The sequence below is a fragment of the Punica granatum genome, chromosome 3 (genome assembly GCF_007655135.1).
Source record: "Punica granatum isolate Tunisia-2019 chromosome 3, ASM765513v2, whole genome shotgun sequence".
Lineage (NCBI taxonomy): Eukaryota > Viridiplantae > Streptophyta > Magnoliopsida > Myrtales > Lythraceae > Punica > Punica granatum.
In genome coordinates this window covers 5,431,961-5,450,727 of record NC_045129.1, presented here as the reverse complement: position 1 = coordinate 5,450,727, position 18,767 = coordinate 5,431,961, and the positions used below count along the sequence as shown (strand labels likewise).

The window sequence follows — 18,767 nt, the reverse complement described above, 5'->3', positions numbered from 1 at the left end:
CTTTGTATCTCGTTTGTTTAATGCCGAACAGAATTGAATTTATTAGAGACCCGGAAAGTGGGGATTGCCTGAACCGGTGAAAACCTGGAAAATTAGCAAAATTCTTGGTTTGGGAAGTTAAGAAGAAATATATGGGGAAAAAAGGGAAGAGCAATCCTCGTTTCTTGAATCATGGGGTTGGGCTTAAACAGAAGTTGAAGCTGGGGCAGCCTTGACTTTCTCGATCAAATCAGCAGCATCCTTAACGGTTGCAATGTTCTCAGCTCCTGCTTCCCCGATTGATACCGCAAACTTCTCCTCCAAGGCCATCATAATCTCAACCTGTTCCAAAAATTCAGTCGAATTTGCTCACCCACCAGTGCAAAACAGAACATTAATGTTACTGGAATCAAACTGGAATAGCCGGTTGATCAACTAGGAACTGCCTGGATGACCAGTTAGGTTCCCGTAAATGTACCATCGCCAACACGCACCAGTAGGAAACGGTACGAATAGACATACTCTTTCACATTGAACAATGTCTCCTAGTATATGCTGATTTGATTGTAAAACTGACATTTGAGCCCATTGTTTGCCGGTTGGACCCATGAACCCGTAGGGCGATCAAATTCAAGGTTAGGCTGCATTCTGGTAAAAACAGTGGAAAAGAATGTCGGAAGAGGGAATTAGTCTCAAGGACATACAATGTCAAGGGAGTCAGCTCCCAAGTCTGCAAACTTGGTTTCAGGGGCCACAGTGCTCTCATCAATCGACAGCTGCTTTGCAATTATGCTTTGGACTGTCTTCACAGTCTCCGGCTGAGCCTGCAAACAAAGATTAATGCTTCGATAAATCCGCAATTGTTCGAACAACTCGATTTAAGCAATTGGTACGATTAAAAAAAAGAAAAAGAAAAAAAAGAAAAGCTTACAGCGGAGCATGAGATTGTGGATTTGGAGTAGCTTGGGGTCATAGATAGCCTTCTTGTTGCCCTTATGGTGCTGATCCTTGGCACAAGCCTCAGTCCACCACCCTTCATTTCACATAATCAAAAACCGAAAAGAATTAATTCCTTTACGATGAAAGTTACACAGACAACATCGTTAAAAGAGATGTAACGCAGCATGACTATAGTACATGGGCAGAATAGAAGAAGGGTAAGTTGAGATTCCACGCCACATCGAGCTTGTTTGGTTTCACAAACCGATTTTAACTTTAATTTTAACTCTATTACACTTAACTCAACTTATTTTCAATTCAACAATACAATCATTATTTTTTTTAACTATTCATTACTTTTTCTAAAATTCAACAACACAATCATTACTTTCTCTCAACTATTCATTACTTTTTCACACATTTTTTCATAATTTAATAATACAATCATCACAACTCAATTAAAATCAAAATTCAACTCTACTTAAATCTAAAACCAAATATAATCCTAGATTCTGAAAGAAAGGGAGGGTTGTTTTTGCGAAACTTACGATGCTCGAGATGCTTCCAAGTGGGAAACTACTAGGGCTCCTATTGGGAGCACAAGTAAGAGTGGCAATGGAAGAGGAAACTGAGAAAAAAGAAGCAGCCATTGATTCAATTGCTTATTGGTTTCTCTCTGCCCGCTGGTAGGAGCCTCACTGATCTCTGCTCTAGCAATGTCCTTTGCTTTGCAATGGTTTTGCCGATAATTTATAGAATGATTCAGCAATCTCCATGGGAATAGCTTAGAGGGAGTAGCGAAGATTACGATGATTTGCTTGAGGTTTGGAGCAATTGTGTCAATAGGTTTGGGCGGGCAGTACTATGCACATTGTATGTCTTGTGTGCATGGACCGGAAATTGCCAAATTATTACAGCTCAATTAATTATAGGAAAGCCACTTTTATTCTGTTTGTTTTTTGTGTTAGAAAAGCTCATTTTGTCCCCTAACATGCTAATACGGATTAGGGGTATGCACGGGTACCGGGTATATTCAGAACCGATTGGAACTTATCCATTAGGGTAGGATTCGGGTAGCTCATATTGAAAATATGGTAGGTTCCGGATATTAAAATTCGGAACCGATGAAAATCGGTTCCGATTCCTGCCTACAGGGTACCCGGAACCGGTTATTTATTTTAAAAAAAAGATGAAAGAGTAAAGTTACTGTCTCTTTTAATGAATCATAATAGAGGTACTTTATTGTGTGAGATCGTATTATGGATGTTTAATTTTGTCGATGAATTGATGAGACATATTATTTTTTTGTTGTTGTGAATTAATCTAAATCTTTGTTGACATTCTATTTGGCGTGATTATTGATTATGTATGTGATATTTTCGATTTTATTTAGCCAGAGAAAAAAAATTATAGGTTCCAACAAGGTACTCGGAACCTGTGGTATAATACAGGTTTCGGTTTCAGGATTCAACATGGTAGGGTCCGGTTCCAAAATCTTGGAACCTGTCCCTTATAGGGTAGGGTCCGGTTTCAAAATATTGGAACCTGTCCCTTATAGAGTAGGGTCCGAGTATCGTGAAAAATACAAGGTATTCGCAACTGATCACTCCTAATACAGATCCACATGGGTGCCACACTTGGTAGACCCGACCGAGATAGGGAACATCGGGGTTGGGCTTAGTAGAGCCAGAGGCCCCGAAGGGCCGAGGTTGGCCGAGACCGTGATAGAATCCCCTCTGCTTTGGAGGTACAGGCTTATGAGCCAGATCCCTGTTGAATGTCTTGGCTATGGTTGAGGCTAGAGAGGCCAACAACCACTGTTTGCTAGGTTTGCTAGCTAGCCTAGCCCCAGTGGCTAGGTTTCGAGAAGAAGCGGCTGGTCGGGTAGCGGCAATGAACAAGTAGGGTGGTTACGAAATTAGGCAAAACTTGATATGATGGCCCTCCAGCATCAATGTGCACATGCTTCTGAAATCTGATATATTTACAGTTCTTCTCGAGAAGCCGAAGTTTAAATCTTATGGTTCACCTTTCCTTGTGGTCAATTACATTAAACCTGGCTTCTCAGAGAACTAATCAATCACACTGGCAAGCTATCAAGAAAGTGAAGGGTCACCATTCAGTGAGTACTCCACAAAGCATAAAAGTGATAAATAAAATAAAATAATAGAAAAAAGAGTAAAAGGAAAAGGTTGGAAAATGAATGCCCATCACAAAGAAAGCTTTGAGATGTTATCATGACAGAGGCTTGGTGTCTGTAATTTTCCATGATTGAGAAAAACCTTGGAGAATCAGACATAGACATGACATCTTTCAGTTTGTAGTTTTCTCATGTAATTCCTTCATGTCCATCCAACCATCCTAATTTAGCAACCGCACTCTATAAAAGGGAGTATGTACGTGTTTTAATTGATTCTTGAGTCACAGTTTATTGTAAATTCTGCTTCAATTCGGTTTGGTAGAATCGGATTGGAAGCTAAGTTAGGAAGAGTAGGGGAATGTTGGATGGTCTAGATTGCAGGTAAAAGGTAATACTACAATATTTTCCTTAATCAATTGCCAAAAAAAAGAAAAAAAGAAAAAGAGGCAATATTTTTTAATGGCAAAAATTTACGTTGGCGCCATGTGGCATCTCATGGCAGGTACAGTAGTTATATGGCTGTTTTCATGTTGGAGATTCACTTCTTGGACCTCCCACCATTTAATTTTGAGGGAAAAAAAGGAAACTTTTATCTGTTTTATTATCTTCTATTAGATTATTAAGTGGAAAAAAGAAATTATTTTCACTTATATGCTAATAAATGGGAACGGTCAAATGAGTCCTATTGAGTCGATCACGTCATCTGAAATTTGAAATTGTTTGCTTTGTATAGTCATTAACCAATCGATTTTTTTCCTTTTTTTGCACATAATATAACACGGTTCAATCAGTAGAAGAAAATGCGTTATGCTCAAGAATAGGATGTAAAATTGTCAAGATGTAAATGGGTGTGCAATCACGATATCAAATGAAACTGTTGTCTTTTCATGTGGGATAGTTCGGGTCCGCTTATTATGTACAATACGAGCTAAGAGCATGCAACGGTTTCTCGAACACGAACACTCCATCAACTAGCAGGGGCCTGCCTAGGTCTTGTCAGGAATCCCAACTTGGCGGGCCCGCCAAACCTAACTTCCTCACTTGATGGAGAAATGCGCATAAGGAACATATGTAAGACCCTGACCAAGTCATCGATTAAATCGAATGAGGGCGGCTCTCACCCTTCTCCTTGGATTCGATCAATTTCTCGTCCTCCTCTTTCTCGTTCAATCAAAGGCAAGTTTAGGTTGATGAGTTCTTCGGGCAGAGAGGGTAGAATTGAATTATTTGGGTTCAGGGTGACGCACATTCTTGAATTCTCGGCAGAGAAGATCGAGACGGTGTTATACGGTTTGTATGGTCTACTAAGGTGTGGCAATACAAGTTTCATCCGGTAGCAAAGAGGGGCTAGGAACATTGATCGGGACGGAAACAGAATGAAGTTTGAGAAGCCATTCCGAGGTGGCTCCGACCAGGTCAGGAGGTCATACGGGAAGAGCGGAGAGACCCGGAACAGCGGAGTAGTTAATCCTGGAATAAAGTTACTGGATAGTCCTCAAGCTACTAAGCCTTCCTCAACAAGAGAGCCAGTTCAGAGGGCAAGGCAATTCAGGAGAAGCGTCAGAGAACTCACCGATGAGTTTATGACAAAGGCGGATGAGCTCGAGAAGCTTTTTGCGGAGCACCAGCTGCATGCTCCCCTGAATCATTCTAATTCCTTGGGGAAGGAGAGGATTGCTGGATCCCCGCCTGGTTGTGAAGTACCGTATCTGGCTGATTATAACAGAAGTATAAGAAGTGTGTCCTTTTCCATTGGTTTGAGGGGGAAATTCTATGAGAGGTATATGGAGAAACGGGATGCGAAGCTGAGGGAGGAGTGGAGAACCAGGAGGGTGGAGAAGGAGATGAAGTTGAGGGCCTTGCAAGAGTGCTTCGATCGGAGAAGCAGCGAGCTGAGAGCCAAGTTATTCAGGCCACCTGAAGGCCATGAATCAATATCTAAAACTCGCTGCCGAGTGGATAAACTTCGATCGTTCAATGCACGATCAAGTGTATTATGGACACAACAGGTACCTCGTTACTTCTATTTATGATCTTTTTACGGGAGAGAATATGTCAATTAATTCAAATTTCATGTTTAGCCTAAATCTTGCTAGCTTCTGCCTGTCACGGATTATAATACAACTTATAGCTTACTAGGGAGTTTTGCTTCTAGGGACAACAAATTGATTCCATTCATGCTGAAGAGGAGGAAGAAGCACACGTGCCTTTGGAACTGAAAACGCACCAAAATAACAGATTTCCCGATCAAGACTTGCCTTCCCTTGCCACACGAAGCACAGCAATCCCAGCTCTACAATCATTACACAGTAAAGCATCGATCTTTGCTTCAACAAGGAGGCCTACTGAGTATCCTATTTCACAATCATTTCCCACTGCATCCAATCTCCACCAACAGAAAACCAAGCGCTTGCCTGCAGTCAGCAAGACGAGGACTCATTCTGAGAGGGTAAGGCCGGTAAGCTTCGCACAAAGCAAAATTAATAGAGAAGAGTTGCCTCCCCTCACAAAGGAAGAGAAGCCCGGGAAGCAGTCGCAATCAATGAGGAGACGTTCTGCTCCAAATTCGAATACTGTCATCTCGTAGGTTTTGATGATTTAGTTGGCATGGTTAGACAAGTAAACGTACTCTGGGTGTGAGAAGGCCTGATTTCTCAGAAAGATCTTTTAGGCCCACTTGAGACTTTGTATATTAGTACATCTGTTGCTTCCCAAGACGGAAGCCTGAAGAAGTGGGGAAGTACTGTGAACCTACTATATCTGCTCGGGTTTGGATGTCAGCAGAGGTTCTTAGAAAGTTACTCAACTTTTGGAGGGAAAACGGAAAGCCTAAGAGCTGGGTGGCTACAAACTTGTGATGGGTTAGTGTCGATGTATTGTTCATTACGTCTATCTAATGTCGTGAAAAGATTCCTTCTTTCTTATATGCTTCATTGGAGATGAAGTTTCAATTTTTTCGTTGTGTTGTCTTAGAATGATCCATTCCTAGTGCTTTACTACAAGGAGAGTTCTTCATAATTGCCCTGCCTTTAGGCCTGCAGTTTCATGATTCTACTAAAGTTATCACTAGACTACCATCTCATCGATGTTGAAGTTTCGGTTTCTTCTATTTGCTTTCTGCACGTATTCAACTTGGACTGCCCAAATTTGTCCTTGAGAAGCAGAGAAGGATATTCAAACTTCCCCGTGTCACTGTTTATATATAAGAAAACTAGATTCCTGTAGTTTCTAGTACTTCACAATCCAAGGCAACCTTAAATTCCAAACAACCAATCACGTGAGTCGTTTTCGTCTCGTCAGTCGGCGATGTCAAACCATGACCACAAAAAATTATTTTCTCGTGATGATACTAAGATCATAACAAGGAAATTGCAGATGATTGCTTCTGGGAATTCTCCCCTTGAAGTTGTTCAAGAAGGAACTGTGGCTTAGCCTCGCCAAAGCAGAGATGCCATGTGAAATAGTCTCTGATTGTTCATTGTTTGAGACGTCGAGGGACTCAACAAGCCTCATGTCCCTTATATTTTCCGGCACCCTCCAGGAAAATTCTGAGATGGGTTCAAACCGACCAAATCGGAAAGCTATGTCAGCTTTTCAGGGGTCGGAACCAGCCAAGTTTCAAGGCTCTACTCCTGCTGCTTCTTCCTGTCATTTTGAACGGTCTGAAAATAGGTCATAAAATGGACAGGCACGTAACGATCAATCGTATTTTACATTGAATGGACTTACTACATTGTCACGTTACGTAAAGTACAACCAAGTAGCCAGAAAAGCAATTCATAAATTTTATCGGTGGACATTGAATATATCGTTGTACGGCTAAATGATGTATTAACCGCATGTAACTGTCCTTGGAAAAGGGCTGGACTCTATCACTAGAGGACACCCATATAACCAATCACACAGCAAACTCAGGATATTATACTCCCAAATCACACCGCCAATTAAATAATCTGCCCCTGATTCCTAATTAATGAAATTTCCTGCTACGTTTTTCAACGGCCGGCCTGGCAGCTCCTTATGCTGTCTTCTTCAAACAACAGATTTTCCATATGCTTTACTGATAAGCCTTGTGTTTTAAAGCAAGGAGAGGAAGGCATTTGGCTCAATAACTATACATTCATACCTCCACAACTATAAAATATATATATATATATATATATATTTCTGGGTCAACAACTTGGCTAATGTCCGACCCCTAAAAACAAAAAATGATTATTGATGTTGTAAGAACAAAAATTTTACCCCCCTATCATCTAGCGCCCATCGCGACCCTTGTGCGGAAATTCCATCTGATATATTGTTTTAGTCGCCGAAGTGAAGAGTCCATAGAACTTGAACTGCAGCGAAATTTTCGAGGGCAATCACTTGACAGTTGGGATTACATAGTAAGTAGTATTCAGTTACCCGCTGGAGAAAGGACTTATGGGCAGGGGCGGAGCCAATGTATAGCTAGGAGGGGGCAATTGCCCCCTGAACTTTGAATTTTTTAAAATATTTTCCTAAAAGTATGTGTTTTTCTATGTAAAATTAGTATTTTGCCCCCTTGAAAAAAAAATATTTATGTAAGTAACATTTTTTCCCCCACGAAATCCTGGCTCCGCCCCTGCTTATGGGGATGGGGATGTTTGTTCCAGATGAGTGTACGAGGTTCCTTTGAGAACATCGCAGTAAATCTCAACTAGGAAAAGACATGGCGATGAACTGGAACGCCATTGACTCCTCAAGACAACCTGTCTTTGGACATATCTCCTCGCTCACAATGTTGAGCTCTGTCTGGCTATGACCTCCTTTGTGCTTAGCCTTCCATCTTCCATTAGTTCTTCCTTCTCAAATTCAAACTTTCTTCCTCTGATCAAACATTCCAAGCTAATTCCAAGCCACTGAGGACTTCTTCCAATGGTTGACTCCTCCTTCGAGTTCGGGTACTCCTCGTCTGACCAGTCCCTGCGACTGCACTACCCCACCCCTGCCGCCTCCAGCTCCTTTACCCCCCTCAGCTCCCACCAGTACCTGTCCCCTAATGGACACCTGAGGAACCGGAGATCCCGCCAACCTCCCCCTGCAGCTGCATTTGCCTCCGATGACGACACATCATGGCAGAGCGAGGTGTCCTGGCAGTTCGAGCCGTCCGGGTGGCGGGATGGCCGTGACCTGGGCGGGGCCTTGAGTCCCTGGCCAGCAGCCGCCACACCCTCCCGCAGTCGGATCTTCAGGCGGACAGCTAATGAATACTATATGTCTCGGACTGCCTCTGGGCTCCGGAGCTTTGCTAACCCATGCTATGAGTACTCCGGGTACGGGGAAGTGCTCTCAGGGAGGCTCGAGCTCCAAAGCTTTGTGGGTAGAGGCTATAATAGTAACGGGAGTTCGTTTTCCGGGAAGGGCTATGGGCATGGAGAGAATAGCAAGGTTAGCAGCAATAAGGCCAGTGGGTCCTCCTCAGGTTTGGGAGCTATCAAGGAGAGTGGTAATGGAAATGGAAGCGCTTTGCCTAAAATAGATGAACTAGGCATCATTGTTTATGACACAAAGGAGCTCGATGATGTTGACACGGACCTCGTGGGTCCTCACAGGTCACACGCTCATGACAACAATGACTTTGGTGATCATGAACATGACACTGCACATGACCATGGTCGTGGGCATCATCGTCACAGTCAAGGAGAACATGGCCATGTAATGAATTTTCACAAGACGCACAGAGATACCAACACTGATGATAATGACAGCAGCAATGATCACTATGGTCATTATGATGATCTGTCCCGCGGCATGCATCATCATGGTCACCATCGAGGTGAACATGGCCATCGTGATCTGAGGAGCAAGGAGGGCTATTTTGGCAATGATGCATATTATAGTCATGATGAACAGAATCACGAAATTACTAGTCGAGTTCCTGTTCAACACAAAGAGCATGATTATGGTGATGAGCATGATGATGACGACGACGATGATGGAGATGGAAACGTTAAAACTATTGGGTTACTTAGCCTATTCAAGTACTCAACAAAGTGGGATATGGTTCTTGTGATCTTGGGATGTATTGGAGCCTTAATCAACGGGGGTTCTCTTCCTTGGTACTCTTACCTGTTTGGAAATTTTGTAAACAAGATTGCTCAGGATATCGGAGGGGATCTAGACACGATGATGAAACATATAGAGAAGGTAACAAATATTTTTTTGACTAATTTCAAGTTTATTCATCAAACTAATGACTAATTTTTTGTGTAATTTTATCTCGCAGATATGTTTGTTTATGACTGGACTAGTAGCACTGGTGGTGGTTGGAGCTTACCTGGGTAAGGGCTAGAATCTGAAATATCAGCAATCAAATGTTATAGTTTCTATTTTATTTTTGGGATAATTATATTCTCGATGCAATGACAGAAGGCTGAAACACGGCAATGTTTATATGTATGTTGCAGAGATAACATGTTGGAGACTAGTCGGGGAGAGGGCAGCCCACAGGATAAGGACTAAATACCTGAGGGCAGTCCTCAGACAAGACATTGGCTTCTTTGACAGGGATGTCAGGACAAGCGACGTCATGCACGGGATATCTAGTGATGTTGCTCAAATCCAAGAAGTTTTGGGAGAAAAGGTTCGTCAAATCTGCAGACAAATTTATTTCCGGTAAATAGAATTATATCAATATAATTATACTAATCTGATCCTAAGTCTATGTATCTTTCTTACAACAGATGGCGCACTTTGTTCACCATGTGTTTACATTCATATGCGGGTATGTCGTTGGGTTCTTGAGGTCGTGGAAAGTGTCTCTGGTAGTTTTTTCAGTTACGCCGCTAATGATGTTCTGTGGGATTGCTTACAAGGCTGTCTACGTCGGTTTGGCTTCAAAAGAGGAGGTAAGAGATTCATATGCAGAATTAATTCGAGACTGTAAGAAAATTTTTGCCGGTGCTCTGAGATGTTTGATTTCGATTTCTTTTTACCTATGCATTGATGTGACTCCTCATCTAGTGTTACTCGAGTTCTGGAAGTTACGTATTCTTACTGTTTTTTCATCTTCTATTCCTTGAAGGTATCATACATGAAAGCCGGAAGCGTGGTGGAGCAAGCCATCAGTTCCATCAGGACTGTACTGTCATTCGTTGCAGAGGATAATCTGGCAGCACGATACAGTGAGCTATTAGAGAGATCAGTCCCTGTAGGGGCAAAGATCGGTTTCGCCAAGGGTGCTGGGATGGGAGTAATCTACCTGGTGACATACTCTACGTGGGCCCTGGCCTTCTGGTATGGCTCAATATTGGTTGCCCGTGGAGAACTTAATGGAGGAAAAGCCATTGCCTGCTTCTTTGGTGTCAATGTTGGGGGAAGGTAAATGAAAGATTGGTTTCAGTTTCTAAGCACAGGTGAATTCATATTTGGCTTTATAGGCTTTCGTTTTATGTTGCAGAAACAAAAGCTCATCGATTCGATCATCTTATAAGAGTTGCTATTAAGCATTAAATGATTATCAATGTTAAAGTCAATGCGGCCTCCAGTCAAATTTCATATGAACATAAAGTTCATTTTCCAGGGGATTGGCAATGTCACTGTCCTACTTTGCTCAGTTCGCACAAGGTACGGTTGCAGCTGGTCGGGTGTTTAGTATCATAGAGAGAGTCCCAGAGATCGACCCCTACAACCCCAGGGGTCAGACAATCTCAACTGTCCGTGGGAGGATCGAATTCAGAGCTGTCAGTTTTGCATACCCGTCCCGCCCGGAGGCTCTGGTTCTCCGGTCATTGTCTCTGGTGATTCCCTCCTCCAAGACCATGGCACTGGTAGGGGCTAGTGGTGGGGGCAAGTCCACAATATTCGCTCTCATTGAGAGGTTCTACGATCCCGTCAAGGGTAAGTTCCCGTCTTCCTCAAGCAGATAACCCTACCCAATATTGGAAACACTCATTAGAGCAATTCCGTAATGATGCACAGGGACAATAACCTTGGACAGACAAGACCTGAAGTCTCTGCAAGTAAAGTGGCTGAGGAGCCAAATAGGGATGGTGGGTCAGGAGCCGGTGCTCTTTGCGACAAGTATAATAGAGAACGTGATGATGGGGAAGGAGAATGCCACCAGGAAAGAGGTCATGGCAGCGTGCATTGCCGCCAATGCGCATGGTTTCATCTCCTCCCTCCCTCAGGGCTATAATACTCAGGTTAGCTCCCGCGATTTTCATCCAATAACTGTTAAGAACTTGGACATGTCATTGTGAATGTGAACCGTTCTGCCGATCTATACAGTATACGAGATATTTTGTTGATCTTGATCTATACCCAGTGTCAATTGATTGTACTTTTTTGAATTTTTAGAATATGTAATCATCTTAATCATTTCTTACATGAGCCTTCATATGCAGGTCGGCGACAGAGGAGCTTTACTCTCAGGAGGCCAAAAGCAGAGGATCGCCCTAGCGCGGGCCATGATAAAGGATCCCAAAATCCTCCTCTTAGATGAGCCTACAAGCGCCCTCGACCCTGAATCCGAGATTGTAGTCCAGCAGGCAATAGACAAGATCTCAACGGGCCGGACCACCATTGTGATTGCTCACAGGCTTGCCACAGTCAGGAACTCCCATGCCATTGCTGTTCTTGATCAGGGCTCAGTAGTTGAGATCGGGGACCACCGCTCACTCTTGGAGAGAGGCGGAGCATACCATGACCTTGTGAAGCTGGCCTCAGATACAAACCATGATAGGAGATCCCCGAAACAACAGAGCACCCCTCAGAAGGGTGGAGGTAATTTACCATTATATGAGCAATCGGTTCATTACGGCCATGATGTTTCAAGATCAAAGTACTATAAATCGACTCAAGAAGAACATAGCAACATGGTACTCGAGGAAGTAGAGCAAAATCCAATGATGCGAAATTACAAACTTTCTGAGGTGTGGAACTTACAGAAGCCTGAGATGACTGTTCTCTTAGTTGGATTTCTCTTAGGAATGTTTGCTGGTGCAATTCTGTCAGTGTTTCCCTTTCTTCTCGGTGAGGCCCTTCGGATCTACTTTGATAAGGACACTGAGAGGATGAAGAGGCAAGTTGGCCATCTCTGCTTAGCCCTTGTCGGGCTCGGGGTTGGGTGCATACTCTCCATGACAGGGCAGCAAGGATTCTGTGGGTGGGCAGGCACTAGGCTTACAGCGCGGGTCCGAGACCTCTTGTTCCGCTCGATCCTGAAGCAGGAGCCGGGTTGGTTTGACTTTGAGGACAACTCCACAGGAGTATTGGTCTCAAGGCTGTCCACTGACTGCATAAGTTTCCGGTCAGTCCTGGGGGATCGGATCTCGGTCATGTTGATGGGCATAACTTCAGCTGCAGTCGGGCTCGGTGTCTCATTTGTGCTGGAGTGGAGGCTTACCCTTTTGGCGGTGGCCCTGACTCCATTCACCCTCGGGGCAAGCTACCTAAGCTTGATCATAAACATTGGACCTAGGATCGATAACAATGCCTATGCAAAGGCCAGCAACATAGCAGCTGGTGCAATATCGAACATAAGGACAGTGACGACCTTCTCAGCTCAGGAGCAGCTCATCAGGTCATTTGACCAAGCATTGTCTGAGCCGAGGAAGAAGTCAGCGAGAAGGTCCCAGATTCTGGGCCTGACACTGGGGTTATCTCAGGGGGCGATGTACGGGGCCTACACCCTGACTCTGTGGTTTGGTGCGTATCTTGTGAAGGAAGGTTACACGAGTTTTGGGGTGGTCTACAAGATCTTCCTGATCCTGGTCCTGAGCTCATTCTCAGTTGGTCAGCTAGCAGGCCTGGCTCCAGACACATCCCAGGCCAGTTCCGCCATCCCTGCAGTGTTCGACATCATCAACCGGAGGCCACTCATAGGGAGCGGTGGCAGGGATCGGGGGAGGAAACTTGACAGGTCCAGGCCCTGGGACATTGAGTTCCGGAAAGTGACCTTTGCATACCCATCAAGGCCGGAGGTGGTCGTCTTGAGGGAGTTCACTTTAAAGGTCAAGGAAGGGAGGGTGGTGGCGCTTGTTGGGGGCAGCGGGTCGGGAAAGTCGACAGTTGTTTGGTTGGTCCAAAGATTCTATGATCCGATCCAAGGAAAGGTGATGATGGGGAAGATGGACTTGAGGGAGATGAACTTGAAGTGGTTGAGGAGGCAAATGGCTCTGGTGGGTCAGGAGCCTGCCCTCTTTGCTGGGAGCATTAGGGAAAATATTGCCTTCGGGGACTCTAATGCCTCTTGGAGTGAGATCGAGGAGGCTGCGAAGGAGGCTTACATTCACAAGTTCATCAGTGGTCTACCACAGGGATACGAGACCCAGGTAACCAAACTCTGAACAAGCGCTTTTATCACTTTTCCTAGTCCTAGTACCTCATACGACGAAGGAATATGCGCAATCTCGGATGGAACAATTTTGCTCTACGATCTTGCCTTAAACAAATAGCAGATGCGCTCTTATTGAATGCAAGTTTCTCCGATGGCATGCCTCTAGTAATTCAATGCTAGTTTCATCAACAGAATGCACCTAGAAAATAGAGTAAAACGATGCCTATAACATGTTGGGTTCCTATTTTCAGGTTGGGGACAGCGGCGTCATGCTGTCCGGAGGACAGAAGCAGAGGATTGCCATTGCACGAGCAATACTGAAAAGATCGAAAGTCCTCTTGCTAGATGAAGCGAGCAGTGCCCTAGACCTGGAGTCAGAGAGGCATGTTCAGGATGCCTTGAGGAAGGTCTCCAGGCAGGCCACCACAATCGTGGTTGCCCACCGGATCTCCACCATCCGGGATGCCGACATGATCGCCGTTGTTAGGGATGGGACAGTCACAGAGTTCGGGACCCATGACTCACTCCTCGCCTCCCACGTTAACGGCCTTTATGCCACCCTTGTCCGGGCCGAGAATGAGGCCAATGCATTCGCTTGAGTCATCTTTGGCACATTCCTTTTCCCTAGTCATATATATAGTATCCTGCCTCTCCCTAAGGACTTGTGTACACGGAAAATCACAGAAGACATGTCTTACGACTGGTGCTCCAGTAAATTTCTGGGAAATTCATGTACTGATCATTGTAGTGATAGGCCAGAAGGAGAAAGGATGAAAATGGGAAGTTCAAAACTTGGTCTTTAGTTCCCGAAATTCAACTGTAAAAGTAAGCTGTGCCGTTACCTTAACTTCTGCAAGTTGAGGAGATGCAATGCTGAGCATTTGCCTTGAACATTTTTCCCACCAGCTTCATGCCGAGAGGGAGAAGGCCCGAGATGGAGAGCCAGGGCACATGCATATACACAGGCCAATCAGAGACCGGCTATCTCGGGGAAAGAAACCGATCGAAAATCCAGTATACCAGCATGTGCCCTGCTTCTCCATCCGGGTATTGCCATCTCCCTAGTACTTCCATTTTCCGAGTTTCTCTCATAGAGGACTTAGCTGTTGGTTTGTTTGAGATTGAGAGGCTAAATATATAGCTTTGCCCATGGAGGATTTGAATGGAAGCTCCTCTGGAAAGGTGGCGAAGTATGGATCCCACTTTGATAGAAATGATGGGAAGAAGGGGCTGGTGGGTGGGTGGTTGATCTTATGGGCTCTTCCATAGAATAAGGCCCTTCCTACTATTATATGTTTCTCTCATAAAGTGATTCCTAAGAATTTGGCTCATCTCTGGTTCGCACATGACCGCTGCAGCGAGCTGTTACGCAGCGGGGGATCAATTCCCGTCATGAATGGACCGATCAGATGTATCCGGGCATTTGTCTCCGGCATAATCAACCTGTTAGTTCTCGACCAGTTATTTCATGCATCATACAGCTTCCAAGTTATTACACCAATGACGGGAGACTCGTAACAAGATATATGCATATGACATTTAGGTGTTCCTGGACAAGTGGCATGCGTGTGATCTCACCCAAGAAACCGAGTGTCGTCTTTCGATCGATAAAGTGACTGTTGAAGTTTGGCAGCCAAAAAGGGAGGAGAAGGTTCAAGTTTTGCCATTTTGGGCACGACTTAGATTTTCGGGGAGTCCACCAAATGCCAAAACAGGTAAAATCAGACCATGTTAGCTCAACAGATACAATAATATAAATAAACAATAATCATTGAGAGATTTTCATCAAATAAAAACCAAAACAGGCTGGAAATCAATAGTATGTGCTTTGGTGGAAGTTGAATCCACTTTCTTGTACTAAAAAAGTGCAGTTGTTTGTTTCCATTAAACTCAGGCTATACATCACTTTTTCCCTTCGATATATCTAACTTGCGGGGCCAAGATCATCGAACGACTCGAGAAGTCTAGGTTATGCAAACAACAATTTACTATACGAGAACCTCGATTGAATTTTCCACCCCTCTTGTGAAAACAATCTGATATAGAGAAGTTCTTCAAACAATCTGGTGAAAACAATCTGATCCGAACATTCACTATATCCGTAAAGCTGTTTTCAAGCCAATTGAGGCCCTCATAATCATTTACTATCAAACGGATGTCAGAGCGTCTGCAACTGATTCACGAACACATCATACCTATGCTAAACATAGCTTCATACTTGCAATGAAATAAACACAAGCCTGTCACATATCCTCTTTGTATGCAAGCAAATAGCGAATAGAATCTGAAAGGCTATACATGGCAAAACCAACCACTTTTCAGTACTCTCTGAATGTTAGATTCAGTCGACCTGGTCGAAGATTTGTTTCTTCCAACAAAATTTTCGTTGCTGAGTTCGTCATTATTGAAGCAACCCCGTGAAAAATATGCCTCGATTTTCCACCAAACACCAGGACATCTCCTGATTCCAGCAATACCTTCTCTGCCTTATCAACATCTCTTTGATCTCCATACAAGAATTCAGCTGTGTCTCCAATAGAAAAGGATATGACAGGTAATCCCTTCTTAAGGCTTGCCTCCCTCTCATCTCGGTCCTGCTTGAAGCAATGGAAATATGCTTAGGAACAGAAAAACCAAGTGATGGGAACAAAAATATTAATAGATGTGAAGTATTATGTTGTCCAAAAATTCTCACAGAAGAGCTGAACATGCCAGAGTTATAATGTGTTATTTACATGAACTCCAGGGAACTCGACTTAACTAATAAAATAAGTCATATGATAATCCTTGAAAAGCCATAAATAGAATTGTAACTCTTCTCGACAACCAACTGCAAAAAAACACAAGGTGACAATGTCCAAGCAATAAAGGGAAGTAATTTTCCTTTCATTTGTCAAATCATCAAAGTCAAATTATGATTACCATCTGAAAATCCATAAGAGAACACCTTTATCTTTTCATGGAACACCCACATAAATGTCGTCGTCAAAGAATTTGTTGTATAGGAAGAGATAGATGCTAAGGCAAACCTGATGTAGACCAAGTCGTCCGCTTGCAGAGTAAAAGTTGACGATACAAATGTTTGGGGATACCCCTGGAATCACTTGTTCGGGAAACCCTTCCTTGGTCTTTTCCCTTAAAAAAGCATGGCAGTCCTCAATTGCTTTCTTGACAAAATCGAGAAACTCACTGGGAATCTCGGGAGGTTTAGCTCCATCAATTGGCCGCTCCTCTCCGTATTTGCTTGTCTCAGGGTCCCAGTTTTTACCAAGGCACATCATTTTCAAGTGCAGTTTCGCGCCATCACGATAACCTGGTTGGTAGAAACCACCTGGCCCCAGACCGAGGCGACGACACAGCTTTAGGATTTTGACCTAAAGCATATGAGCAAACAAAAATAGATATATGATATGGCTCATGATATTGTAGAGATCAATAATCTTCAAAATGCTCAACAGAACTGGTCCTACTTGTGCAGTACCTGATCAGCAAAGGGTAAGAAGTTCTTTATAAGAACCATCCCAGGCCTCAACACAACTATGTCCTGCCCTGCCATCGACCGTTTCATTTCATTCCGTTTCTCCCTGTTCTTTGCTAACAAGGAAGGCCTCAACATCGCTGGCGTCCCAGAGGACGGCAGGAAAATATCGAAATGCTCGACTGCTATCAGTTCCCCAGGTTGCAACGAATCACCGCGACCTGAAGAAGTTTCAGGATCGTTCTTGTCAAGAGTCCACTCATCTTCTTTGGCGGTAAAACTCGGCTTTCGTGGTGAGGAGTGATTGATGAGGGAAGGAACTTTTGCCTCAGATGAGGAAACACAATCCTCTGGCTCAGCTTGTCGAGTTCTCCCAACACCAAAACCCTCAGTGTCTGCCTTAATTTCCTTTACCTGTCCCCTTTCTTTGACCTTCCACTGCCGGTGCAATCCGTCCTTACTCCCATCAGAACCACTGGCCGAGGAAACACCATCCTGCAAATGTATGATTGCGGCAGCGTAGGTAAACAGCAACAAAATTAACGAGTCAAATCGATTGAGTGTTCATCGACAAAATCACGCGCCGTCGTTGTAATCGGTGACCACAAGGTAGTCACCCTTAATTAGCTTCATCACATTACCACACGTCGTTACCGAACAATGATTGCATATGGGTGTACCCTATATAAGCAGCAATAATCCAGGAAATTAACCAGTGTTTAACCTGAAACCGGGCTCATCGGAACAATCGTACTGCAGTCATCACATAGACATCCCACAAGAACAATAGCATGCTGAACTGAAAGTAGAGGAGGAAAAGGAAGACTGGAAGAGGAAGGGAAATATGGTAGAAATGAGGTTTACATACATCACTGCTGCGACGGTGAACGGCGCGGCCGGTGCGGGGGCCGCGATGTGACCCCGAATTCCGGTTCATTTTTCGTCGCCTCGGCCGGGAAAGTTGTTGGGGGACGGGAACAGCTCCGATAAGATTACGATTTCCAAGAACGGGCGAGGGGAAGGTGGATTCGCTTGCTTAGAGTTGAAGTTCGTCCATTTTCCAAATTTATATATATATAGTTATTTTAGGAATTATTTTTAATAAAAAATATTTTTAAAGATATTTCATTATAAAATTCAATTTCTTGATTTTTTTAATTTTTATTATTTATGTGAGAAGATTTTGTTATATGTATAGATATTATTTAATAATATTGAGTTTTTAAAATTTAAAATAAATATTTGGTCACATAAATTAACATCAAAATAAATACATATTAGCGTATATTTTCTGAAAGGAATTTTCTAGGTTTTTATTTATTTAATTTTATTTTTGAAATTATTTTTAATAACTTTTTTAATGATATCTTATCATAAAATCTTATTTTCATTTCTTTAATTTTATAATTTATATAACATAATGTATATGAAATAAATGAGAGGATTTTATAATATGTATAGATTATTATTTAATAGTCTTGAATTTTTTAAAAATAAAAATTAATATCTCAGCACACAAATATTAAAATCAAAATACGTATATATTCATACATAATATAAATATATTAATATATGGCATCAAATCGCTTTGTTTTTTAGTGAAACTTAATAAGTATATATTAGTATATATTTTCCGAAAGGAATTTTCTTGGTCTTTATTTGTTTATTTTCGTAATTATTTTTAATAAAAAATATTTCTTAGAGATATATCATCGTAAACATAATGTATTTGAATTTGAAATAAATGAGAAGATTTTATTATATGTGTAGATATTATTTAATAATCTTAAATTTTTTAAAATTAAAATTAAAATTTCATCTTATCAATGTTAACATCAAAATAAATATATATAAGCATATATTTTCTAAAAAGAATTATCTAGGTTTTAATTAATTTATTTATATTTTCGGAATTCTTTTTAATAAAA

The 18,767-nt window shown here is 42.7% G+C and overlaps 4 protein-coding genes across 4 annotated transcripts; 2 read left to right on the top strand and 2 right to left on the bottom strand.

Moving 5' to 3' along the window:
* Nucleotides 1–35: 35 nt before the first annotated feature.
* LOC116201242 (acyl carrier protein, chloroplastic-like) lies at nt 36–1,648 on the bottom strand. The gene is made up of 4 exons (XM_031532393.1): nt 1,467–1,648; nt 911–1,012; nt 684–803; nt 36–321 (listed from the first exon to the last, which is right to left on the bottom strand). Exons 1-4 carry the CDS (start codon nt 1,566–1,568, stop codon nt 184–186), a joined length of 462 nt encoding a protein of 153 aa, XP_031388253.1. The 5' UTR covers nt 1,569–1,648; the 3' UTR covers nt 36–183.
* A 2,269-nt stretch (nt 1,649–3,917) lies between these two features.
* Nucleotides 3,918–6,060, top strand: LOC116201234. Its single transcript, XM_031532381.1, has 2 exons — nt 3,918–5,067; nt 5,214–6,060. The coding sequence occupies exons 1-2, from the start codon at nt 4,435–4,437 to the stop codon at nt 5,643–5,645; spliced, it is 1,065 nt and encodes a 354-aa protein (XP_031388241.1). The 5' UTR covers nt 3,918–4,434; the 3' UTR covers nt 5,646–6,060.
* Nucleotides 6,061–7,613: 1,553 nt separating this feature from the next.
* LOC116201227 (ABC transporter B family member 19-like) lies at nt 7,614–15,264 on the top strand. Its single transcript, XM_031532370.1, has 9 exons — nt 7,614–9,229; nt 9,309–9,363; nt 9,490–9,665; nt 9,766–9,930; nt 10,107–10,402; nt 10,605–10,921; nt 11,003–11,226; nt 11,428–13,356; nt 13,613–15,264. Exons 1-9 carry the CDS (start codon nt 7,958–7,960, stop codon nt 13,958–13,960), a joined length of 4,782 nt encoding a protein of 1,593 aa, XP_031388230.1. The 5' UTR covers nt 7,614–7,957; the 3' UTR covers nt 13,961–15,264.
* Nucleotides 15,265–15,428: 164 nt separating this feature from the next.
* Nucleotides 15,429–17,881, bottom strand: LOC116201232. The gene is made up of 4 exons (XM_031532379.1): nt 17,708–17,881; nt 16,843–17,334; nt 16,391–16,735; nt 15,429–15,955 (listed from the first exon to the last, which is right to left on the bottom strand). Exons 1-4 carry the CDS (start codon nt 17,774–17,776, stop codon nt 15,680–15,682), a joined length of 1,182 nt encoding a protein of 393 aa, XP_031388239.1. The 5' UTR covers nt 17,777–17,881; the 3' UTR covers nt 15,429–15,679.
* Between the last annotated feature and the right edge of the window lie 886 nt (nt 17,882–18,767).